Raw genomic sequence first — 25,639 nt, forward strand, 5'->3', positions numbered from 1 at the left:
GCCTACTATATTTTGACATTATTCTAAATTTGATCCCTGGACAATGGGGGATAAAATACCAGTTGTCCACACCGTGCCCTTACAACCTCATGAAAATAAGATAGGCGAGAATGAGATGACCTTATGAAAATTCCTCAGTTAGGACACTCAGCAAAGCTACTTTTAGATTTATGTGGAAAAGGAAGCACATAAGAAAGCAAATATGATTCTTTTGTTATCTGAAGGAACTATGTTTTAGAGTTCTTGTTCTGCAGCAAGGGATCATTCAAGCTTCCTCTTCAAGGACAGGCCTGTGTGGATGAACTGTGAGCAGAGAGCTGAAAGACTCATGATCAACAATGAAGGAAGAACACTCTAGACAGACCATGTAGTAGGTCTTAAGATCTTGAGACAGACATGAACTCAGGACGTCCCTGAAATAGCTGGCAGATTTCCACTGAGGGAATCATGTTGGTAAAGTAAAACAATACAGAAAAGTGGGACAAACTACAATTTCAAAGAGAATTCAAAAGTTGTATACCCATGTTATAATTATAACTAATTGTCATAAATTTCTGGGCTGTGATGTGAGAAGTAATAGAAACAAACAAATCTACAAAAAAATATGGACATCTACTGTATTAGTTGAGTCAAGAGATTATCATATTTTTCTGTCATAAACTCAGAGGAATACCTTAAAAATTAGTTGGGGAATTGGCTCAGAATTTAAAATTCTACCCTTCTTTGCTTAAAGACCTGAATTAAGTCCAGAAAACCTCAGTAAAAAGGTAGGGTTTTGGTTCTTTGAGAAAATCAACAATATTGATAAACCCCTAGCCAGACTAACTAGAGGGCAAAGAGAGAGTATCCAAATTAACAAAATCAGAAAGGAAAGTGGTGACAGAACAACTGAAACTGAGGAAATTCACGAAATCATCAGATCCTACTACAAAAACTTATACTCCACAAAATTGGAAAATCTGGAGGAAATGGACGAATTCCTAGAGAGATACAAGGTCCCAAAGTTAAACCAGGCCCAAGTAAACCATCTAAATAACCCTATAACACCTAAAGAAATAGAAGAAGTCGTCAAAAGCCTCCCAACCAAAAAAAGCCCAGGTCCAGACGGGTTCAGTGCAGAATTTTATCAGATATTTATTGGGGATATAACACCAATACTCGCAAAACTATTCCAAAAGATAGATTAGATGGAATATTACCCACCTCATTTTTTGAGGCTACAATAACCCTAATACCTAAATCACACAAAGACCCTACAAGGAAAGAGAACTTCAGACCAATCTCACTTATGAACATTGATGCAAAAATACTCAACAAAACCCTTGCAAACCGAATCCAAGAACACATCAAAACGATCATTCATCATGACCAAGTAGGCTTCATCCCTGGGATGCAGGGATGGTTTAACATAAGGAAATCCATCAACGTAATTCACCATATAAACAAACTCAAAGACCAAAATCACATGGTCATCTCACTAGACACTGAGAAAGCGTTTGACAAAATCCAACAACCCTTCATGTTAAAAGTCCTGGAAAGAACAGGAATCCAAGGCCCATACCTAAACATAATAAAAGCAATAAACAGCAAACCAACAGCCAACATCAAACTTAATGGTGAGAAACTTGAAGCAATCCCACTAAAATCAGAGACTCGACAAGGCTGCCCACTCTCCCCCTACCTATTCAACATAGTACTGGAAGTCCTGGCTGGAGCAGTTAGACAGCAAAAGGAGATCAAGGGGATACAAATCAGAAAGGAAGAGATAAAAACATCACTCTTTGCTGATGACATGATAGTGTACTTGAGTGACCCCAAAAATTCCACCAGAGAACTCCTACAGCTGATAAACAAGTTCAGCAAAGTGGCTGGATACAAAATTAACTCAAACAAATCAGTAGCCTTCCTATACTCAAAGGACAAACATGTGGAGAAAGAAATTAGGGAAAAGGTACCCTTCATAATCGTCACAAAAACTATGAAATACCTTGGTGTGACTCTAACTAAGCAAGTGAAGGACCTGTATGACAAGAACTTCAAACCTCTAAAGAAAAAAATTGAGGAGGATCTCAGAAAATGGAAAGATATCCCATGCTCATGAATTAGAAAGATCAACATCTTAAAAATGGCCATCCTACCAAAAGCAATCTACAGATTCAATGCAATCCCCATCAAAATTCCAACTCAGTTCTTCATGGAATTGGAAAGATCGATGTGCAATTTCATATGGAATAACAAAGACCTAGAATAGCGAAATCCATCCTCAACAACAAAAAAACATCTGTGGGAATCACTATCCCTGACCTCAAGCTATATTACAAGGCAATTGTGCTGAAAACTGCATGGTACAGGTACAGAAATAGGCATGTGGATCAATGGAATAGAATAGAAGATCCAGAAATGAGCCCTCATGTATATGGTCACCTGATTTTTGACAAAGGAGCTGTAAACATTCAATGAAAAAAGGACAGCCTATTCAACAAATGGTGCTGGTCCAACTGGCACTCAGCATGCAAAAGAATGAAAATAGACCCTTTCTTATCTCCTTGTACAAAGCTCAATTGTAAGTGGATCAAAGATCTCCACATTAAACCAGATACACTGAAACTATTCGATGAGAAAGTAGGGAAAACCTTAGAACACATAGGCACAGGAGAAAACTTCCTGAACAAAACACCAATGGCTCAAGCTCTAAGGTCAAAGATTAACAAATGGGACTTAATGAGATTGCAAAGTTTCTGTAAGGCTAAGGACATCTTCAAGAAAACAAAACGGCAACCAACAGAATGGGAAAAGATCTTTACCAACACCACATCAAATAGAGGTCTAATATCCAAAGTGTACAAGAAACTCAAAAAGCTAGACAGCAGAGAATCAAATAACCCTATTAAAAATGGGGTACAGAGCTAAACAAAACACTCTCAGTTGAGGAACACCAAATGGCCGAGAAACATCTGAGGAAGTGCTCGACATCCTTAGCCATCAGGGAAATGCAAATCAAAACAACCCTGAGATTCCACCTCAGACCAGTCAGATTGGCCAAGATCCAAAACTCAGATGACAGCAGATGCTGGCGAGGCTGCGGAGAAAGAGGAAAACTTCTCCACTGTTGGTGGGGTTGCAAGCTAATACAACCACTCTGGAAATCTGTCTGGCGATACCTCAGAAAATTGGATATAGTACTACCTGAAGACCCAGCTATTCCACTTCTGGGCATATACCCCAGAGACACTTTAATACACAAAAAAGATATATGCACCACAATGTTCATAGCGGCTCTATTTATAATAGCCAGAAGCTGGAAAGAACCCAGATGTCCTTCAGAAGATGAATGGATACAAAATTGTGGTACATATACACAATGGAATACTACTCTGCCACCAAAAACAATGACTTAACCAAATTCTTAAGAAAATGGCTGCATCTAGAGAATGTCATCCTGAGTGAGATAACCCAGTCACAAAAGAACAGACATAATATGCAGTCACTGATAGTGGGATGCTAACCCCAGAGGCTTGCACTCCCCCAGAAACAACTCACAGACTGTATGAAGTCCAAGAAATAAAGAAAACAAAACAAAACAAAACAAAAAAATCTTTACACAACAAGAAAACTTTGACTATTTCCATGTTACATTTTGTTTTACATGTACTTTAGCTCATTGTAACTATTAAGTTTTCAAGGCATACAATCAAACCTTGAAAAAAATCAAGTACTGACTAAAAAAATATATTCATATAGTTTTATGTAAAAATTATGTTAAAATCTGAAAAAAAAGTACTGACAAAAATGTATAATTTTAAGCAGAAAATGTTTAAAATCTGTACATTTATCTTTGTTTTGTAAAATAAAGTTGTTTTATAAAAAAAAAAAGTTAAGAAATTGAATTGGACCAACAATGGTTCTATAAGTAAAAAAAAAAAAAAAAAAAAAAAAAAGGTAGGGTTTGCTGTTCAGGACTTCGTTGGTGTAGCTCTCCTGACATTTCTAGACTAACAGGCATGCTAACAGGGAAGAGGAGAATCTCAGAGGTCTCCAATCCTAGACAAAGGACTACAGGCAAAGAAAAAGCTGAGAGCAAGAGAAATAATCCTCCCCAGGGAAAAGTCATTCAAACTGGTTACCCATAACAGGTGGTCAGCCATGAAATCATATATATACAAGTAACATTATACAGATTGAGTCCATTGTATTTCTACACTTAAGAAAAACATAGCAAATTAAAGCAAAAAGCCCATGAATCTGAGAGAGATCTAGAGAGGCACAATGGATGGGTTGGAAGGAGAAAGATAAAGGGGGAAATGACAGAATTATATTTCAATTCACATAGTATTAGGAGGGGGCAGGCCAAGAGCGCTGATGTTTGCTTTTTGTTTCAGACCTGGGGAGGAAGAACATGAACATCCTTGAGGTTCAGTCACCAGCTAGTCTGGCCTACACTAGACTAGCATTTTCCACGCTAGAGAGAGACACTCTCTTAAAACAAGGTCAGTGGTACCTTAGGAAGGACCCTTGATATTGTCCTTTGTCCTCCCTATGCCAGCTTCTTCCTTACCAAGACATAAAACCGTATCAATAAAAATACTCATTTGGTAAGATGCAATATATCTATTTTTATTAGCATGTTTTAATTACATATGATAATGGTGTTTTATCAAGATATCTCCATGCATGCATATGATACTTCAGTATTCTAAAGGAAGTGAAAATATATGAAAATCCTATTCCATAGCCTTTATCCAGCCAATAGTTTCTGGTTTTGCAGTGGCTCAGTCAACAAAACAAACCTAGGCAACGATGGTATTAAATGTCACTTAGTGAGACATACAAACAAACTAAAAGTGTTGGAGACATGGTAATGGAAAATTACCACATGTAATTAAGATATTTCTAAGGCCTCTGTATATAAAAGGATGAAAGAGAACTGGTTCTGTGGTGTCTGTTCTATGCAGTGCCAGCCAGACTGCTGAATAAACATTCAAATAAAAGGTTACAAAGGGAGCAAATAAAACAAAAGTTAAATAAATCATGATCAAAGATACTAAAGGTGAGGCTAGATTTACCCATTTCATGTCAGCTAAGGAGCTGAACTAAAGATAGGAATCTTCCAAGTATATTCAGTGCCTTGAGTCTTAGGAGGAGTCACTACTGGGTTGAGAGACTTAGAGTTCCATTCAGTAGGGCTTAACAAGAACAGGCACGTTCCCACTCTGAAACCTTTCTTAAAAGACACAATAGATACATTAGAAAGACAGTTTCTTCTATTGCACATACAAAAATCATGGGAGGATGACTAATGGGAAATACCCATCACAAATCACGTCTGTATTTGTCTATCTCAGGACCAACGCTGAGCTTCTGACATTCTTAGTCTGAGACATTAAGAACTGAAGTTTACCCCCCAAAAGGCAAACAAACTGCTATTAAAGTTATTTAACCAATGGGATAATTGGGAAGCTTCCATAAACACACAGGAATGGTTTGCACACATTGGTATGCATACACATTTTACCTATGCACAAAGAACTCTCTCGGAGCATGCAAAGGATAAATGTACAACTTGAAAAACAGAAACGCTCCAATTAGATGAGTTCTTTATAAGCCAGACAAAGGCAAGGCCTCTCTCTACCTGGCTTTCCCCACAGGCCGTTTCTAAGGCTCTGCTTACACGCAGAAATGGCTGTCATGGTAGGTGCTAGCTAAAGCTACGAATAAATAGCAATGGCTTCATTACTTCATTTAATTTTGCTTACAACAGAATTTAAGTGAGCATCCGTTTTTAATGGAAAACAGCACATTTACCCAACAGAATTTTGCATAATTTTCAAATGTTCAAGCCTGCCTGTAGACATTAAGCCTTCTTTCTTTTATGTTGTATACATCAGTGTATAAAATAAGCCCAGAGCCTTAGCAAATCTTATGCTGATAAAATCAGGCTACTTCTCTGGAAAAGACAGTCCACTTACTTTATGTCACTAAAAGAACTGTAATAAAAGTCCAGTGGGAAAACATGTAGCTAGCTACTTTTTCCCATCACACTGAGATTGAGACCAGGGTCTCGAATGTCCTGGATGAGCACTCTATTACTGAATGGCAAGCTGGGAAATCCCTTTGGACTACTTTATTTTGGCACAGAGTCTGACTAAATTGACCAGGCTGCCCTTGAACTCACTTGGCAGCTCAAGCCATCATTAAACTCAGTCTTTCTGAGTAGTGAAGATTATAGTCACATACCACCAGATCTGGTTTATTCTCTACTTGTTCTCTTAAATAATTTTGTTTTATTTGTCTGTGTGGGGGGCACATATGTCTGTAGGTATATGTCCGTCCTCTGAAGTATCAGATCCCCTAAATATGGAGTTGTAAGAGTAGTTGGGATACAGGTGATGTAGGTGCTAAAAAGCAAACTCATGACCACATTAAGTCTGAAGCCACTCTTGGGTCTCCACCCAACTCCTGCTGGCAGCTTTTGAGTGAGCAAGTTCATTGCCCAAGCAATCTACTAAGTTGTAGAAAAATCTTGCTGTGTTGCCTTTTGCTTAGAAATGATTCCAGGGGCTTGCTCATTCCAAGTTTGCCTCTTCCATCTAAAGATGCACAGATATGATTAAATTATGTTACTTGGCATTATTCTTGATTAAATTCCTGTCAGGTAACTGTAAAATGATTCTCCAGATACAGTCACTTTTTCTCTTTGATGTCAAACCACAGGCATTTTGAAAGTGATTGTGGTAAAGGATGTGTGATCACTTAGGTACTCGCTGTCAGGTTACATTAGTGTAATCCCATCATGCCTAGCAGTCTTCGCTATCCCATAATTTCTAAGCTTGTCTATGAGACATACTGGCCCAGAGAGAATGTGACACAGGTGACAGTGTGCCAAATTCGAGGTGCTCACACTGGCTGGCCAGTGCTACTGTCATCTTCTTAGGGAAAACCTTTCCCAGGTCACAATCCATGCAGCTCCAGTTAGAGACTACAGACTTGGGGAGTGCATCCAAGACGGTGTCCACCCTGAGTCTGTGGTCCAGGTAATATGAGCCACATAATGGCCAAAATCAGTCAAACTGGCAGACAAATTTAGCTTTCTTATTTTATACCGTGAGCTGTTGTTCCATGGGGAAAGGTAACATACAAAAACTAAATTCCGAGTCCTGATTTTGTAACCTCAGTTATTTCAATGACTTACAAAAGAGTCCTCCAAGTGAACCTAAGGTGACATCTCCGGAAACATCTGGCATTCTCTCGGGACCTCTTCGGTGTTTAACTCTTTTTGGTAGGACTCTTTCCAAAGCCTCACAACAGTATGTAACTTACAGCACAGGGTCCCGAGATGTGACTTAATTTAGCAAAAATCTTGACTTTAAAATCCAGATGATTATATTTAGGGGCAGGAGTGGTGACTCCAGTGGTCAGAGTGCTTTTGATGCCACCACAAGGAATTGAGATCAGATCCCTGTACCCACTTGAAAGCCACATACGGCCCATCATAACTCTATAGAGATCGGAGGCAGGAGAATTGCTAGAGCTTCCTGATTACCTGCCTAGCTCTGGGTTCAGTGAAGGGAGAACCCATCTCCAAAGAATAAGGCTGAGGGATAGAGCAGGCCACTCAGTGGTTTAAAGAACAGTCTAAGACAAAAAATTCTGGATCAAGAAGAATGTACTAGAGACAGAGGGAAAAGATGGTGAAGATAAGTTCACCACATGGTCATTCACCCTTCCTGACCTAGCATCTGGTCCGTAGAAAACAGGCTTATACCCTAGAAGGCATGTGGGGTCCCCAGCAAAGCAACGAAAAGATGATTTGGGAAGCAAAGGGCATGGCAGTGAGTTCTTGTTGGTAGCTGGAACAGCCATCATCATTGGCCAAGAACACAGATAAAAGAAGTGAAAAGGGGGTCTCCAAGGACAGCAGCTCTTAACATAACTCCAAATGAGATCACTATGTGATCCAGGCTAACCTGTTACTCAGGACCCTCGTGCCTTAGCCTGGAAAATATTGGCATTGAGTATAGGTATGCTCTGCCATGTCTCACGCAGTGAGTATTGTTAACCCTGGTAGAATTTGAGACATTTGCATGCTCTCACAGGGGAAAAGCTAGGAGTCTAACCTATTTTGTCAAAACTATTAGGAGTTCAATTTTAGTTCCAGGATGAGGGAGTGTTGGAAGCAGGATTGATTATATTAGTAAGAAACCTGTGTTATAAATTAGACAGCCTGCAATTCAGTTTTTAAAGTTGTCAGTATCTTGTTGTGTGTTTGCAAACTTCCTAAATTTAAAACAGTAATAGTAACAACAGACGTGTTTTCAAGTCAAATAATATCACTTGAAAGAGTGAGATTTTCATGAAAGTTCAATTCTTTTATTATCACTTATTATTGTTATTAAATTACTGAGCAGTTATTCATGTTTATTATCCTAATATATTAGCATTAATTACTGAACTGTTATTAATCAATTCTAGGCAGTCCAATCCCTAGATGCCATGTAAGTTTCTAATCAGAATTCTCATTTAATTGGGAATGGCAGTTAGGTGGTTAAGGCTGTAGGTATAATAGGAACAGCATTAACTACCCATTATAGTCTCAGGCTCCAGGAAGCCATCTCTAATGTGTTCCCGGGCAGGACATAAAGCAAGTAAAATTCTAAGTTCCACTTGAAAAACCTGAGAAGGAGGAATTTGCCCTAAAGCGGTTGGATTTAACCTTCTTTATGTCTTGGATGCTTTTAGCGGTTGACTGAAACACTGGTTCCTGTCTGAAACAAAGGAACCTATAGAAAACTGACATAAGTTTCCAGAAAGCTCATGGACTCTCACAGACCCTACCATAAGGGAGAGGAGGTTACAGGTCAGGCGCTCACCATGGTCTGTTTTGAAATAGGAGGTGTTTTGAGATGATCTGGAGGCCAAGGGTAAGAACAAAACAGACTTTCTTTGTAAAGGTTCTGCCCGCCCCTAAAGCCCCATTCACAGTATACTTATTGTAGAATCTTCAGGTGACTTGACTTCTTGGAATTTGCATACAAGATCTCACATGCATTCCTAAATACCAGTGAGCTAACTGCTACTCTTTTCTTGGACACTTTCGGCAAAACAGAGCATCCTGGAGCTTAAGCCAGATGGATGCCAGCCAATACAGAGCTAAGAAGAAAAATACCATATGTCAGTTTCTCTAAAAGCCTCGCTACATAATCTCAATACAATATCACAGAACATGAAGAGAATTTTTCCCCCTAATTTCCATTTCTGGAGCACAGAAGAGAATAAAGATTACACATCCAAAGGAACCTGGGTGATCCGATTTCATAGCACAGCAGGTCATAGGGCGGTGTCAGCTGGTATCATAGCAACAATCTGATACACACAGCTATTTGGTGGGAGGAGAACAGGAGAGTCTACAGAAATGGAACAGCATCTTCTCCATTAATTGAGTACAACTCTTCTTGAGTCTCGACTAAAATATGGCCCCATACAGCTTTTAACAAAATACTCTCTACTCATTTCTCAAGCAGCATAGAGGTTTGTGTGTGTGTGTGTGTGTGTGTATGTGTGTTTGTGTGTCTTCCTGTGTGCATACACATGTAGAAGCCATCGATATTTGATATGACATTCCATTGCTCTTCACCTTAGTTTTTGAGAAAGATTCTCTCACTGAACCTGGAGCTGGCTAATTTGCTGACTAGCCCTAGGAACTCTCTTATGGCTGCCTCTTCAGCTATGAGGTTGCAGTAATGTATCACTGCATCTGACTTTTCACTGAGTACTGGGGATCTGAACCCCAGGTCTTTAGACTTACACAGCAAGGACTTTATTCATTCAGCTGTTTCCCCAAACTTGAAATACACTTGACTGTTCTAACATATTGTACTGAAATCCATTATAATATGTGATGACTTAAAAACATAAAATGCTTTTAGATAGAGAACATATCAGATATAAACCAGACAAGAACAGTTAATGCACTTCAGCAGAGCCAAAGGCAGAAAGAGGATATATTTAGAAAGTCCAATAATGGTCAAACGGAAAGTAGAAACACTTACCTCATACATTTTATGTTATGAAGATATGTTTATAAGCATGAGGAAATGAGGAGCTTAGAATTATTAACTACCCAGAAAAATAGCAAATGACCTTTCCTAAATATGCTTTAAAGCTGAACTTTTGGTTTTATTAATATTATGCAAGACTCCTGACAGCAAAATGCTTAACTTGACTTTCAAACTAGGGCTGAATGGACAAACTGAAATGACCCGTCATGCAATCGGTGCTAACTTCCAATGTCAACGATGACATTCTAAGAGTAGCAGATTCTGTAGAGTAGAGAGCTTCAGTGAGGATTGTAAGTTATAAGATAGAAGCACGGGAAAGCCCTTTTCAGTGACCACGAGGAACTGCTTTTCTCTCTGCTAAGTGATCCAGTCATATTTAGTTGTGATTAACATTCACAAGGACCTCTGAAACTTTCCAGGTGAGATGCCTTCCCCTTTACTGTTAACTGCAAAAGCCCACTCCCCGTATCTGCACTTCAAGCAATCCCACAGAGTTTTAATTTTCTAAGGTTGAATGATCTAAATATTAAATATTTGCCCTCAAAAGTGCGAGTTCAGTGTCCACTTATCGCTAATACACTTCAAATTTAATTAAAAAACCACACATTAGTGCATATTAAAATATTTTTTACAAAACAACTGTCTACAGCCATTTTCCCCTGACTGAAAACAGAACTCAATGATCTCTTTCAAATAACAGAATATGGAAAAATGATGATGTATAGCTTCCAAGATCCTTCCTGTTATTAAAGTCAGTCCTCTTTCATCTTCAATACTTGGCGGACACACAGCCAGCACTGTTCCAGGCAGTCTGAGGTCTTCTGCCTACTGGGATCCTCATTCAGATACAAAGTTTTGACAGGGCCACAGGAAAGAATGTCAGGACAAATCCGAGAGGATGAATGATGTTAGCAAGCGGAAATAAGGGATCGTACATGGTTTAGATGTAAGGACCAGCTGGCACTGAGAACTGATGCACATAGAAAAGGACAGTGTGCATTTACTGTAGTTCCAGGCTTCTTACTGACTGTCACACCTTTACAATAGCCGCGTGATATGTGACTCTGTGGCTTAAGTTAACATTGCTTAAGGGATGTAATTCACACTATGACTTAAATGTGAAGCGAAGTTCAGAAATTAAGTACAAAGGTATGAAGGAGTTTACTTATTTCTCCAAATGTGTTTCCTTTGTGTAAATGTGGCATCATGAGGCACATTGTTTAGAACGATGGGTAAAGGGAGGTGTGTGGATAGGTTACACTTACAGGTCAGAAGCATTGTAGCTCTAAACATGCACAGCTCTGCTGTTGTTCACAACATCCTGGTTACAACATCTCTTGTAACAGGGAACACTGACTCTGTAAGCACGCTTGACTTTGCTGGCTGTGTGGAAGTTTCTGACCCTCAGCCAGCAGGAAACAAATGCTAGAAACCAAGGTAAGATGTTTGGCTTTCTTCTGTATACCCTTAAGTTTGTCTGTCTTTTTGCCACATCACATGCCCCAGGTTGCTCATATTTCTTTCCCACTATTATGTTTTAAGATAGCCCTGTGAACGAGCCTGGATGAGAACTAGATTGGAAGAGAATCTTCCAAAGCCTTCCAGTCAATCCAAGTAAACCCTGAAGCAGCTCTCAATTCCAGTGCTGTTCTGAGATGACTCAAATCCTGTTTAACAACGCTGCTGTGGCTTACCCACTCACTTGCTACAGAACTTACTACATTGCCCTTAGGCAATGACTGTCTTTTAGAGCCAATTTAGTTTGGGGATGATGTGCTTTACAAAATAATAATTATTTCAGGTTTGAGAGAAGGGTGCCACCATAGAAAACTGAAGGTGGAAGACTGGAAATGATGGTGAGGGCCTTTGAGTTCAGCATCTGGGAGTCAGAAGCCTGAGGTAAGTTCAATCCAGTCTTCATAGTGAGTTCCAGGCTCCTCAGGGCTAGACTGTGAGACCCTCCCTCAAGATTAAAATAAATATAAATGTGAGAATGTGCTTAGAATTGTATATGTTAAAAAGAGGGCTGGTTTGGATCACATGGTTCAGAGAAGTTTGAAATTTAAGACAATCGATGGATGGATGGATCGATGATTGATCGATCAATTGATGGAGAAATTGACTTTTTAAAAAGGTAAGAAAAGCTCACTGGAAATTTGAAATGACATAGCACAGCAATTTTCCCACTGCCCACATTTCTATGCAGCTACGTGATCCACAGTTCCCTGTAGGTATATTGAGAGTAAAAATTGCCACATTAATTGATTAACCCAATTAAATAGATTTCCTCAAAAAAGAATACTGAAAATGTCACCAGATTTCTTTTACTATAGTATATGTGGTATGTCATTTGAAAAAGGTAAAATGAGAGATATAGTTAGAGAAACCCAGGACTTGACAGGTTGATAATTATAAAATACAAATGACAGCATCATTGTTGAAGACATGTCTCAGTGGTGAAGAGCCTTGCTGCTCTTACAGCAGACCCAGGTTTGGTTCCTAGCACTCATACGAAAGCCCACAGCAATTGTTATCTCCCATTCCACAGGAAATGACACAGTCTCCTGGCTCCACGGAGCTCCTGTACACATATGGTATATTTATACACACTCTGGAACACACACACACACACACAGACACACAGACACAGACACACACACACATATACACACACACACACCCAGACAGACAGACACACACACACAGAGACAGACAAACAGACAGACAGACAGACAGACACACACACACACACGGAGAGAGAGAGAGAGAGAGAGAGAGAGAGAGAGAGAGAGAGAGAGAGAGAGAGAAATAAATAAATTTTCTTCTTGAAAGACAGGACCAGAAAACGAGGCCATAATATGACACTACAAGAATATCATTAGATACAAGCTCAGCTTCTAGCTATGAAATCTTTCTGTTAAAGCCATGGAACAGTTTAAAAAGAAAAAAAAAATACCACACCAAAGGGCCTCCTAGGGCCTCCTAAGACTGTCAAGGTTTCTCTCAACAGAACTGTAAGGAACCTGGATGACATTCTTCATGGAAGTTCGGTTTTTAAGAGGTCTCATGATCTACTGATGAGATTAAAGAAAAGGCAGACATTTAAGAGGTGTGTTGCTCATCTGTTCCAGGATGAGCACAAAGCAGAGAACTCCGCTCAGAGGACAGGCTATGAACACACATTCTGTGAATGGGGAACAAGCCCGGACAGCAGAAGAGACAAAATCTACCAAGTGTGGCAGGAAACTCACAAAATCTTTGAGATTTTTTTTTAATCAGATTACCAACAGCTTGGACCAAAGGGAAGCGAAGAAAATGAGAAGAAACTATCGACCCAGCCACATTTCACTGGCAGAGAATGCTGTGGAAAAGGCAGGGCAGCAAGCATGTACAGGATCCATGAAGTCAAGAAGACAACCAAGAGCCCCGAGTACCACAGACCTGGAGACTGACTGGAAGGCCTGGGGACCTAACAGGTCATCTCTACTTAGATTTCAGAGCAGCTGTGGATCAGTGACTTCCTTGTTGGTTTCTTCCACTGACACCTCAGAATGCCAACATCCCAGTGTCTCCTTCCTGTCTTGTGAAGGTTGGTAGTACTAAGAATTGATCATTTTTCCTTTAGGGTTGAAGCTCTAAAGAAAAGGAGGAGTAAACAGGAAGAGTTGCACTAAAAACCTGTATCAGAGGTCACCCGAGAAGCCTCGTCCTCACTGAGACTGAACTTGGATTTCTGAATTTTGAGCCATCACTCATTCATAAAAAAAGAAGGATTGTTTTGAGGAAGATACAAGAATAAAAGTGATTCCTGACACTAACATTACTTAATTTGTTCTACACCACAATCAAGATCTCTAAATAAAACTTCAAATCCATTTAACATTTTCTCTTAGTGTCGATGAAAAGCTTGAGCAACGGAAGCTGGATTTATGACTCAGCTTGTCACAATCATGAAGACCAGAGTTTGATCCCCCAAAACCCATGCAAGCAAATCAGGCAAGGATGAGATGCCTCAGAGAGTGAAAATGCTCATCGACAAGTAGAAGGTGCTGAGTTGGATTTTCAAGAATCCACATGGAGCCAGACACTGTAGCTCATATTTGTAATCCTGGTGCTCTTATTAGTGAGATAGGAGTCAGAAACTGGGGCATCCCTAAAGTTCTGATGGCCAGCAAGTTTAGTATAGTGAGTGGTAAAACAAGAGAAACTGTCTAAAGAAGACAGAAGTTACAGAGTGATACCCAGGGTTGTCCCATGACCTGCCCTTGCACCTTCTGGCATGTGTGTCCCTGCACTCATACATGAACCTACACATAGACATACATTATAACCACACATCACACCCATGCACACACACACACAACTCTTTTTTAAAGTCAAGTACAACAGTGACATCTGACCTCTACATATAGGTACAGATGTGCACATTTACCCTCCCAATACAACATACACAAAAATGAATAGTTCAATCAGTATCACTGAAACTATGTTTATAACATAAAATCTCCAGAATGTAAACATGATAAATTGCTGCATTCAAAGCTAAGTAACCAAATCATTATCATCTGTCCAACTGTAATCTGTTTATATTTATTTTATCATTGTAGCTATACTTAAGAGAGCTTATAAGTAATGTCAAAGAAAAAAATCGCACGTTAAATGAAATGAAAACTAGAAGATGGAGTATTCGACTCCACTGAAGTGATTCTAATTCTTTGATTCATTTGTCCTCAGAGGAAAGCAAATTACATCATTCAAATGGGTTACAGTGCCTGTTCTTCACAGTGACCACTCACTGGCACACGGTGTCATTTCATGGGAGAAAAATGGCTAAAGCAATATTTTCTAAAATGTCAGCAATTTATCTCATAGGCTTGTCCCCCTGGGCTATGAGGCCCTTTAGCAAAGGCTTATTAGTGAGGGGCAATGACGGGCAGACATATTTTCACTCTAAGCATTCATGGGCCAATGAAAACAAAGAACATAAACATTTTCTTCGGAAACATATGGCATTGTTTAAAAATAGCAGTACCATTATAATTAAAACTGAAAAGGGCCCACTTCTGGCCTTCAGGGGGCCCAGGCCATTGGTGAACATTGCCTTCTCAATACAAAATGGTATTTAGCTCTGGGCTCAGCTTGAACCCCAAGGTAAGCGAATTATCCTTCACAAAGTGTAGGGAATTTCAAAATTCGGGGTTCCCATCAGATCTGATCAGTGTATTCCCAAACCTCAAGCCTACAGACCGTCTCACTTGAGGTCTCGCCAGCCCACTCAACACCTATCAAGTAAAGAGAGTTGCCAAGTGATTCTCCTCCCCTGCAACCGTCCCGGAAATGAAAATAGTGATATGTGCTACACTAATGAGTGACAATTAATGGGTTGCTTAATAAGATTAGAGACCATAAAACAAAGCTACATTGTTGTCTGCCTGAAGTTGTTCCCTTTTCATGAAACAGTTGTGGAAAGAGTCTAACATCAAACCAAGAGTTTCTCCTTGACTTGCCAAGAAAGCCTTGAGTAGGGATCGTAAGTTTTGTACCATGTGGTTCAGTGCGATTTCAGGGAGCACCTGCTTCATCTAAAAATCAACTTATCATGTGGCGACCCATGTTAGAAACCCTGACATACTGCCACAGAAAGTGACACCTTAATTCTTAGTCTAAGTTTTATTCAAATCCCCCTTTGATTCTGACTTTCTCAGAACACATTTATGTCATTAGTCAAAGTACTAAGGTCATGGAAAAAGCAACCTAGACATGAAGTTACACTGGGGTTCCACACTTTGTCTCAATAGACCTCATCTTGACATGGCAAAATACCTATGCCTGCAGAGTACTTGAAGGATACCTTGGCATTCTGGGCCCTCAATAAAGGTTATTAAATGCCATTCCTTGTGGAAATAGACTCCAAAATTCTACCAGAAAAAAATTACTCTCAGAAGAAAAGAGGTTTACTCTTCTTGTACAATCAAAGGATAGACTCACAGAACTTTCACTTTTAACAAGTCTATGAATCCCACACACCACTTAGCAGTAAAAGTCACAATTATGTTTTCTCCTCCATGATAGAATACAAGCACTTTTAGGTCTAAATGAAAAGCAGTAACTCTAAGTTTCTGTTGTGTAAGATGTCGATATGTACTTTTTCGCTAAAATAGAATCCAAAAATAAAAAAAAAAAAAAAAAAAGAAGAAAGGACAACAAAAGAAAAGAAAGAAAAAGTAAGATAAAAAGAGGGTCATAAAGTTTCAGTAAAACAGGACACCAAGTTCTGAAATTGTTCCATTTAAACTTGTAGTCCCACCAAATACATAGAACAAGAAACAGCCCAGTGAGCCAAAGCCCAGTGATCCAGCAGCCACTGCCCAGTGTCCTGATGAACTGCCTGCCTAATGTTCTGGACTCATGTGAGTCCTACCAGAGTGACCTTCGTGTCACCTTTGACCTCCTAGCCCACTCATTCTCCCTTCCCCATACCCTGTGGCTCCCCACCTCCTTTTTGTCTTCTATAAGAACAAGGATGACAGCACTAAACACTCACCAGCCACCACTAATCCCTTTCCCAGTCTCACCCCTACTGTGGTCCCCTCAACACTCTGACTTTTGGTCCGATTCTCATTCGGTTCATTTCCAACCGTCATTGCCCTAACTCTTGGATTCTTGCAACCAGTGTCCAGAGAACAATGTTCTTTGCAAAGACAGGAAAACGAAGCAAAGTCAAGGTGAGGTTTCCTATCTCTCGATGCTGGCACTAGAGGTCTCTGTGGCGTGAACGATTTTGACACAGCCATTGCTTCCCTTTGCACAGAGTGGTGACGGCTGTCACAACATTCAGAGATGGCTGTAAGTTCTTGTACCCGACATTTACATGGGACCAGAGTTCTTTTCCTGGAGTTGCATGACGGATTTATAAGCATTTATTATTTAATTAGGGAATGAATCCTGCATGTTAATACATAAACATCTACCAACTGGTTTCCTTGTTGCTGTGACAAAAGACTTCATAGAGGCAACATAAAAGAGTAGGGGTTTATTAGACTCCCAGTTAGGGAAAGCATAGTCCATCATGGTCAGGTAGGCACGGTGAATAGTGAGCCTAGAGCTCCTCACATACCACAAACCATCGGGCACCCCTGAAATCAGAGGGAGTTACTCCTTTCCCCATTGCACAAAGTGACCCACTTCAAGTTTAGGCACCACGTCCTAAAAATTTTACAACCTTCTAACAACCGCACTGCCATGGGACAATCAACTGGTCAAACACATACACCCAAGGGGCAAATTTCACATTTAAACCACATCAGTACTTTTAAAGAGCATTTCTTTTATGGGTAAGATATACATTAATACAAATGGCTATTTGAAGGTAATGTTTAATTTACGTTACAAGTCTTAACTTGGCACACGGTAAAGATAATACCTACAAAGAACACTGTACATTTTGGACAACTTACGAATGAAACATGAAGGTCTTGAAGACCTCTGGCGCACAGAAGCCTCCAAAGTTAATCCAAATGCAAGCTCCATTCATCTTGCATTGGACAGGAGATATTGGGTCATATGGAAACCTTGAAATCTACATGAGAAGCAACAGTGCCATGAGAGGGTAACTAACTTTACCAAGATCACACAGGTAGTAGAAGGCACAACAAAGGAATGCCCTCTGCCTCACTAGCCAGTACCAAGAAATAGTGCCGCACGATCTTTCAGCAGCACATCTTTCTACATCTGCTGTTGCTGAGTACCAGTTATATGACAGGCACCAGGAGGAAAGAGGAAGGACATCAAAGAGCCTGAGTTTGACCTCAAAGACTGTTGTTTTGTTAAAGCAAATTAGAGCTTTGGAAAACAGAAAGACCATAGCAAAATGGTTAGGCTATGATTTCACCCTGGTGGCAGCAAACTCAGGTAACAAATGGGGCTTTTACATAGAGCTCCTTTCTCCTGAATAATCACAAGCTACTTGTTTGATTTTAGAACATGCAAAACATTGTATAACCCGTCTTCGGTGGTATGTGATGATCATGGTCATAACAGGGAACAGGTTTTCCAGAAAGCACACTTAATATTCTTCAAGGTGTTCTAGCCTCCTCTCATTCCAGACCTTCATGCACACCATCATTAGTTCAGACGCTGCACACCTCTCTTAATCTACTGTGATACAGAGGTGTTAATCAGTAACCAAACTCCAATTCTGTGTTTAAATTGTCAAGGAAGAGCCTTTCCATGGCCAGGGTAAAGTGCACCGGCTTATGTCAGTTTATGTATTTTCCTAGTGCTTTCTTAGAAACAAAGGAGGATGTATAACTGTACAAAAAAAACTTAGCCAGTGTCAACCCTGACCCGAGGACCAAGCAGGGAAGAGAAATGTCATAGACTGTCAATCTCAAAGGAGGAATCAGACAATCACACAGTTGTACTGCATTCCTTTCTTGTGTACACATAGAACAACCCTGATGCACTGAATCAATGTAATCTCCCTTTTATAAGTAAGAAAAAGTAGGTCTAACTTCACACAAAAAGTTGTAGAACTAGAATTTGAAACACAGTCCAGAAACCGGTCTTCTTTTAATCACATGCCCAGGATAAGAGGTGAAAACACCCTTGGGGCCAAACACGTAAAGACGACGTTTGAAGTGGCTTAGCATTAAGATTAGAGATCCAGGGTTCTTAACCATGGCTGCTCTCGGAATCACCTAGGGAGCATTAAAGATTGTTGGTTGAAGCCGGGGTTCCACCCTCACAGATGGGATTTAATTGATGTGGGAGTTGTAAGGTGCTCCAAATGTGCAATCTAGCCAGAGGCAGGCTGCTTTCAGCACAGGATAGCATGTGGCTCACTTGAAAGTAGCAAGAGACAATGTTCAAATGTTAAATAAATACCGCACCGGACAAAGGTTGGTACCATTTCTGCTAGCAGCATGTGATCTCTGCACCAGTCTTTGGTATACTCACAGTTCTGGTACGGGAGGTCGACACGCAGATTATTGATACATACACAGACCATTGATCCATAAGGAGATTATTGATAGAAGAGAAGATACATAGCTATATAGAGAGATGCAAAAGATATTGTCATGGAATTTTGTGGAGAAGGTCATCTGGTCTCTGAACCTCTCCATGTCATTCCGCAGCTCCAACTAATGGCCTATTGTACAAAAAAAAAATAACTTCCGTTCAAAGGACCCTAGAGAAGAGTTTATACTTCAAATGAAGATTGCTTAACTATGGTCACTTAGCACATGCATATCATTTGGCACAGACACAATCACTTCAACACTTTTGAAGAGTCATGTTTTAAAAGAAGGCCACTCAAAATTAACTCTGACCTTTATCCAAGTCAACTCAAGAGATCTATCTCACTTAACTAAGCAAGTCTTAACAAAGGTTCTAGGGAGGAAGGGAAGGAGAGAGGGAGAGTTTCAGGAGATGGTGCAGGAAATAACATACAGCCTGCAGACCTACATTTTGCTCTATAACCTTATGGCTGTAGAGGAGAGACAAGCAGATACCCAAAGCCAGCCAGTCTGGCCCAAACCAATCACCCTCAGGTTCAGTGAATGACATCATCTCAAAGTGTAAAGGTGGACAGCAAAGGAGAAAAGACATGTGGCATCAACCTCCTCACTCATGAACACCCCACATGCAGACACAGACCTCAAAAACAAAGAAGTAAAGAATCTAAAAAAGAATGAAATGAGACCCTCTGAAAGCTCATCTATGAAGGTGGTGTGTGGCACCACACGGTAAAATACCACCTGTCCCGGGGAAGGAGAAACAAGAGCTGCATGCCCGCAGAAAATGTTCCTTATTAAATAAATGGCCTGCAGACATAAATATGAATGTTGCTAAAGGCAAGCCTGAATGCTTTTCTGGAAATAAGCAGAAACTTTAGCTACCTTGTGAACTATTTTTTTTTTCTATACAACCATTTCAACTGTTGCAAGGTCAATGCAAAGGAAACCACCAAAGCAACAGTTAGGTAACATTTCAAGGGCTTAGCACACTATGGCTCAACAGCTCAGCCAGGCAAGTCCTTGCTTGCTGTGCAGGGTTGAGGACCTCAGTCTAGATCCCCACGACCAGTGTAAGAACCCAGGTGTAATGGTGTGTGCCAGCAATCTGGGTGCTAGGGGATACCGGGTGAGAACAGAGCATCCTTGGAGCCCAGTGGCTAGACAGTCTGGCTGAATAATTGAGATCAAAGCTTGAATTGAGTGGCCATGTCTCAAGAAATAAAGTGGAGAGTGAAAAACAAACAATGGTCAACACACACACACACACACACACACACACACACACACACAAGCACAGCCATAAAGATCCCAGGTGTTAGTTGATTAGTCAACCTAGCCAAAATAGGTACTCAAGGCTCTGGTAGAGACCTGTCACAGAAGAAAATAAAGACTAGATTAAGAGAGAAAACCTCTGGGCCTCATATGTTTACATGGCAAGTCAACACATGCACACGCATTCACTGAAACCTATGAGGAAGGCACTGATTTTCTATATAAATAAATGAGTATCCACCCTTCTCATAGCAACAACTCATAGGTAAATTTCCACACTTGAAACTTTCTTTTTTATAAAATATGAAAGTATCAAAAACAAGCTTTCCCTTTGAAGGACGCCCAGCCACATATTTTCATTGGCTGGAGGCATGCAGCACCAAGGAGCTAAAAATACTTTCTTTTCTTCTAAGTTGGGAGGAACAAATCAGACCAAGCAAATAATTACATATCATTTTCTCCCATCTTAAATGTCTTACTAGATGATGTTCTGAGTAGCAGGATCAAAGTAAAGAGGCCTGTTTTATATTTGTGTACACATCTACTTTCAGAAACACCCCCTCCGGCTTATTTCTGCCCAGGATGATTCAATAAGCCATATTTGCATTCACAAGAAGGATGGTGAGCATCAAGGTAGGAATTTTTTTTTTTATTTCTCACTAGCTTTGGATTGGAGAGAGTTTCATGAGCGTTGCAAACAATTCAGCGGGACAGGTTAAATCATTCATATGAATATATACAAGGGGCATGTCCTTAAGGGAACCACAAAGTGTTTACATGCATTCACACATGAATCATCTGGAATGTAGAAACTCACAATGTGAGTCTTTAAAAATGGAAGGATACGAGCTACGAACATCTTGCACAAGTTGAGTCTTCTGTGGCTGGCAAAGGGAAATTTTATGTTGCTTCCTTTTGACGTCTCAAAGCAAACTCTAAAACACGCATGTGCATTCCTGGATACACACATACACACAGAGAGAGCTCTATGGATCAGATAAATAAACGCTTTCCCCAGTAAGACGGGTCTTTTAGAAGGCAATTATCTATAGGATAATCAGCAGTCAGGTAGTGTGGACTTTTCCATCACAGCTAACACTTCTCAAGGTAACTACTAAATGAACAAACTTAATAACAAGAGCAATAGTAACACAAGCTTGCAGGCTCCATTCATGAGCCACTAGTGTGTAGCCTTTCTTCTTTCTTTCTTTCTTGAAAAAGAACGCGGGTTAGGAAATGTCTGCGTAGCTCTTTATGTCTACAAACCAAGGCGTGCCTCTTGGGAAAGGATTGGCAGATGTAACAGAAGGGCTGTTTGCCTAGATTGCAGCTGGGCCTTTGACAAGTGCTTTGGGTAAAAGATGTGGTGTTATATGTACCCACCAAACGCCAGGCGGGACCATGCGCTGGTGCTATGGATTTCAAAGATAACTCTGGGGAGGAAGCAGGAAAACCGGGATATTATCTGCCCACACACACTCAGAAGGCAACATCCCCGGGGCAGCTCCCTCAGATGCACCAGAAGGCCAATGTGTGGTACCTGCAAAGCCAACTGTACCCTAAGCTACTTTTTCAGCCCCAGCACCAGCTCAGAGAGAACTTGGCCGCGCGCTTCCCCTTAACTGTACCTTGCAGTTGAGCAGAGAGTGAGTCCTGGTGTTGTTGGTACTTGAGCGCCACTGCCTCGGCTTTGCGCAGCTGCGTCTGCAGTTCCAAGTAGAGCATCGCGCCATAGAGGAAGCCGAAGACCACCGTGAGTAGCAGCAGCGTCTGGAAGATCCGCTTCTGCTTTCGGGAGCACATCCCGTTTCCCATAGTCCCTCCTGCGCCCCGCGCTGCGGCGGCGGGAGCCGTCGTGTCCTCGGTCCTCGGCTGCGTCGGACAGCTCAGCAGTGGCCACCGCGAGAAGTAGCTGGACAAGGCATGAGCAGAAGACGCGAGACACAAAAGCTGGACCAGGGACCAGAGGGGGAAGAGGCGGCCGCTCAGCCCCGGCGGGCGGCGGGGCGCCAGGTCATCGACGCCACCTGGCCAGCAGCCACCAAACTTCAGCTATGTCCGATCTCCGCGAGTGGCTGGTCCGGCGTGGAGTCCTTTTGCATACTTCAGAGTCCGCTGCCCTCGCTACCGGTCCCCGCGCACCGCCGGCTCCGCTTTCCCCACTCCCCACTTCTTGGCCTCACTGTCCCCACCGTCAGTCCCCGCCCCCCGCGCCGGCTCCGGCTGCTGGACTTTGTCGCTACCACTGGTAGGGGACTCGCGCCCAACAAAGAGACCTGGTTCCCAGTGGTGTCCCTTCGCGCGGTTCCCCGGGATGCTGAAGAGATGGGGACTGGTTGGTCTGGTCAGGTTAAGGGGGGCGGTGGGCTGGTGTCACTGATCTGGCAGCTCCAGCCGCCCGCCACCTCCCACCCAACTTACGTGTCACCCACGGCCCCGCTATCATGGCCAACGGGATTCCGGGAGGAAGTCCCACTCGGGCTCCCCGCTCATTGGGTCCGCGCGAGCCGCCGCTCCCTCCTTTCGGGGAGCTAATGCTGGGCTCCATTGGACGCCAGGTTTGTCCGTCCCGCCCCGGGCCGCGCCTTCCCTCTCAGCTCGGGGCAGGCTCTGAGCTCCGTGGGCCGCGCGGCCGCCTGGCGCCTGGGTGTGCCCACGTGGAGCCCGGATGGGTGAGGAGAGGCGGAGGAGCAGGGTTGGGGTGGTGGTGGTAGGGACTTGTCCTGGCCTGAGGCTTGGCGATCACTGTGCACGTGTGCGCATGTATGTGCACGCATGTCCCAGCACTTGGAATGCACGTGGAGCGAGAGTACAGTGCAAATGCACACCAACATTCGCAAAGCAGCCATGCATGCACTCTGGCTTAGCTCTGCTCATTTCTTAACATAATGAGCTCCGGTTATAAACACTATGTTCTTTACACATGCTTTCAAGGGCTGCTTACTGAGTCCTGTCCCATCAGAGGTACTAGGCTTTGTGCAAACTTACCAAAGATGGTAGAAATTAAGCTGGGACCCTGAAGCTAACTTGACTGTCTACTTGGGGTGGGGAAATCACTTCGTTGGCAGAGGGAAAGAAATGATCTCATGTTTCCTCTGGCTGCAAATTGAATAATTTAAAAACAACTCTTTACAGGCTGAAACGAGTATGCATTCATTTTGCTGTGTGTATTTCTCTTAATGGTGGCAGAATAAAAATATCAGTTACATTTTTAAATTACATTTTCAAGGCCAACAAAACTCGCTATGTTTAACAAAAGGTTGGACAAGCAGAATAAAACGCCAAACCACTTCAGTTGGTTTCGTCAATGGAATAAGTGTTTGTGTGGAACTGAGGTTACCCATAAATGATAAATTTGTTTCTCTTCTTGACCTAAATTCTAAAGGAAAGAAATTATTTCTGAAAAGTATCAGTTGTGCAGTGGCATTTATTTCCTTCTGCATATTGTATGCTAGTTTTTTTTTTGTTTGTTTGTTTTTGTTTTTTTTTTTATCTCTTGCTTGGGTTTTAGTCATCACCATTCATTATGGGGAATGAGTGCTTACAATGAAAAAAAATCTACTTAAACCAGATTTATTTTCAAGACAGTCCCTGTGCTGAATGTTTTAGGTCAGCCCTGAAATCATAGGTTAACAAGAGCCACGCACGCAGACTGGGTGGGCCATTTCACTGAAAAATGAGCAAGACTGGCAGTGTATGCATTTACCGAATAAAGATCATATTTCATTGTTCAAATGCTGTTACACTGATGCTTAGCCAGGACATTCGATTTGCATGTTGGAAACAAAGACATGAAATTTGACCAATATGACAATTGTAGTTGTGGTCTAGTTCTTACAAAAAGATAACCTGCTCACAACCGAGAATCTATCGGAATCTTTTCCAGCTTTTCTTTCTGTAGAAAATAAATCATTACTCCATTAAAACATGTAATCAAAGTGTGAACCTGTGCCAGGCAGGTCTGGTGGTACAACCTGTAATCCCAGCTACATGGGAGATCAAGGCAACAGGATTCCAGGATCAGAATGAGCAATTTAGAGAGACCTTATCTCAAATCATAAGTCAAAAAAGGCCTAAGGATGATGGCTTGGTTGTTGCAGCATCTACCTAGAATGTGGTAGACGCTGGGTTCAAGCCCCAGTAGCAGAAAAAAGAAAGAACCCTTCATTTATAAGCAAAATTGTCTAAAGAAGCTCATTTTGTTCCCTGGTAATTGTTTAACTCCCAGAGTCTCCAGTCTTAAGAGATTTTGCCACCATTTAAGGACTTCTCTTTTTGTTTTACTCATAGAAATTGGGAGAAATTAGTGGGATTCCTTTTGAATTCCTTAGAACTAAATTTGTTCATAAACTGCAAAATCTCTGCTGAAATTACTCAAGGGAATGATATTTTCAGCGATAATTTTAGCCTATGCTTAAATATGAGATTACTCTAGAGACACCACACACACACACACACATACACACACACACACACACACACAGAGAGAGAGAGAGAGAGAGAGAGAGAGAGAGAGAGAGAGAGAGAGAGAGAGAGAGAGAGAGAGAGAGAGACTGTACAGGGAGGATGGAAAGAACAGACAGAAATTTTATGGCACATAGCCTTCAGTTGTATCTCTGACCTCTGGAGAATGCCTGTGCTTCCTGAATTCAGGATTCCTCATTTTAAACCCCTGAGTTCACACTTCCAGTCTGGTTTCTTAAGTTCTTTGCCCAAAGCAGACAAGCGATTCTACAGAATATAATAAAGGCCATAAAATGCAACTCATTATTTTAGTCATAAAATTTGGAAGACAGGAAAATTATTACCTGAACTTATTCATTATCTCAAATTTAAGAAGGGTGTGCCGAAGTACATAAAATCACTAATTGCAGTGTCTTTATAATAGTCCACTTTCAAGGTGACCAATGCTTCTAGATTCTTGATATATGAATATAGAGCTTTTGAGCAGCCAACATGGGAAGCAATCAGGGCTTACAAATTAAATTTACATAGTGCTGCCTTTGGGTAGAGTTCATAATATATGAGGTACTTACACTGGTCTTGGAAGGTCTTTTGTTAGTTGTATTTTATTTGTATTTCTTTATTGTTTTAGAGCACTTGCTTCATAAGTAAATATCGATACATCATATATATTTACAATGTAGGCATATAGTTTGGAATTGCAAGTACTGGAGACTTTAACCTACTTAGTATTCTGTTTCTAAGTCAAGAAAAAGACAATCAGAACTGTACACATGAGAAGCATTAAGATAGCATTTGAGAACTGTAGCATGTTCTCTAGTTTAAATG

At 41.2% G+C, this 25,639-nt stretch overlaps 1 protein-coding gene across 3 annotated transcripts in view; it reads right to left on the reverse strand.

The window, feature by feature from the left end:
- GOLIM4 (golgi integral membrane protein 4) overlaps nucleotides 1-22,165 on the reverse strand; it is a 76,211-nt gene extending 54,046 nt beyond the window's left edge. For all 3 annotated transcript variants that reach the window (XM_080915264.1, XM_080915263.1, XM_080915262.1), the window contains exon 1: nucleotides 21,976-22,165. In XM_080915264.1, the coding sequence (XP_080771390.1) occupies nucleotides 21,976-22,162 (187 nt within the window). In that variant the 5' untranslated portion in view covers nucleotides 22,163-22,165. The remainder of the gene's footprint in view (nucleotides 1-21,975) is intronic.
- Between the last annotated feature and the right edge of the window lie 3,474 nt (nucleotides 22,166-25,639).

Source organism: Micromys minutus (genome assembly GCF_963924665.1).
Source record: "Micromys minutus genome assembly, chromosome: 4".
NCBI classification, from domain to species: Eukaryota; Metazoa; Chordata; class Mammalia; order Rodentia; family Muridae; genus Micromys; species Micromys minutus.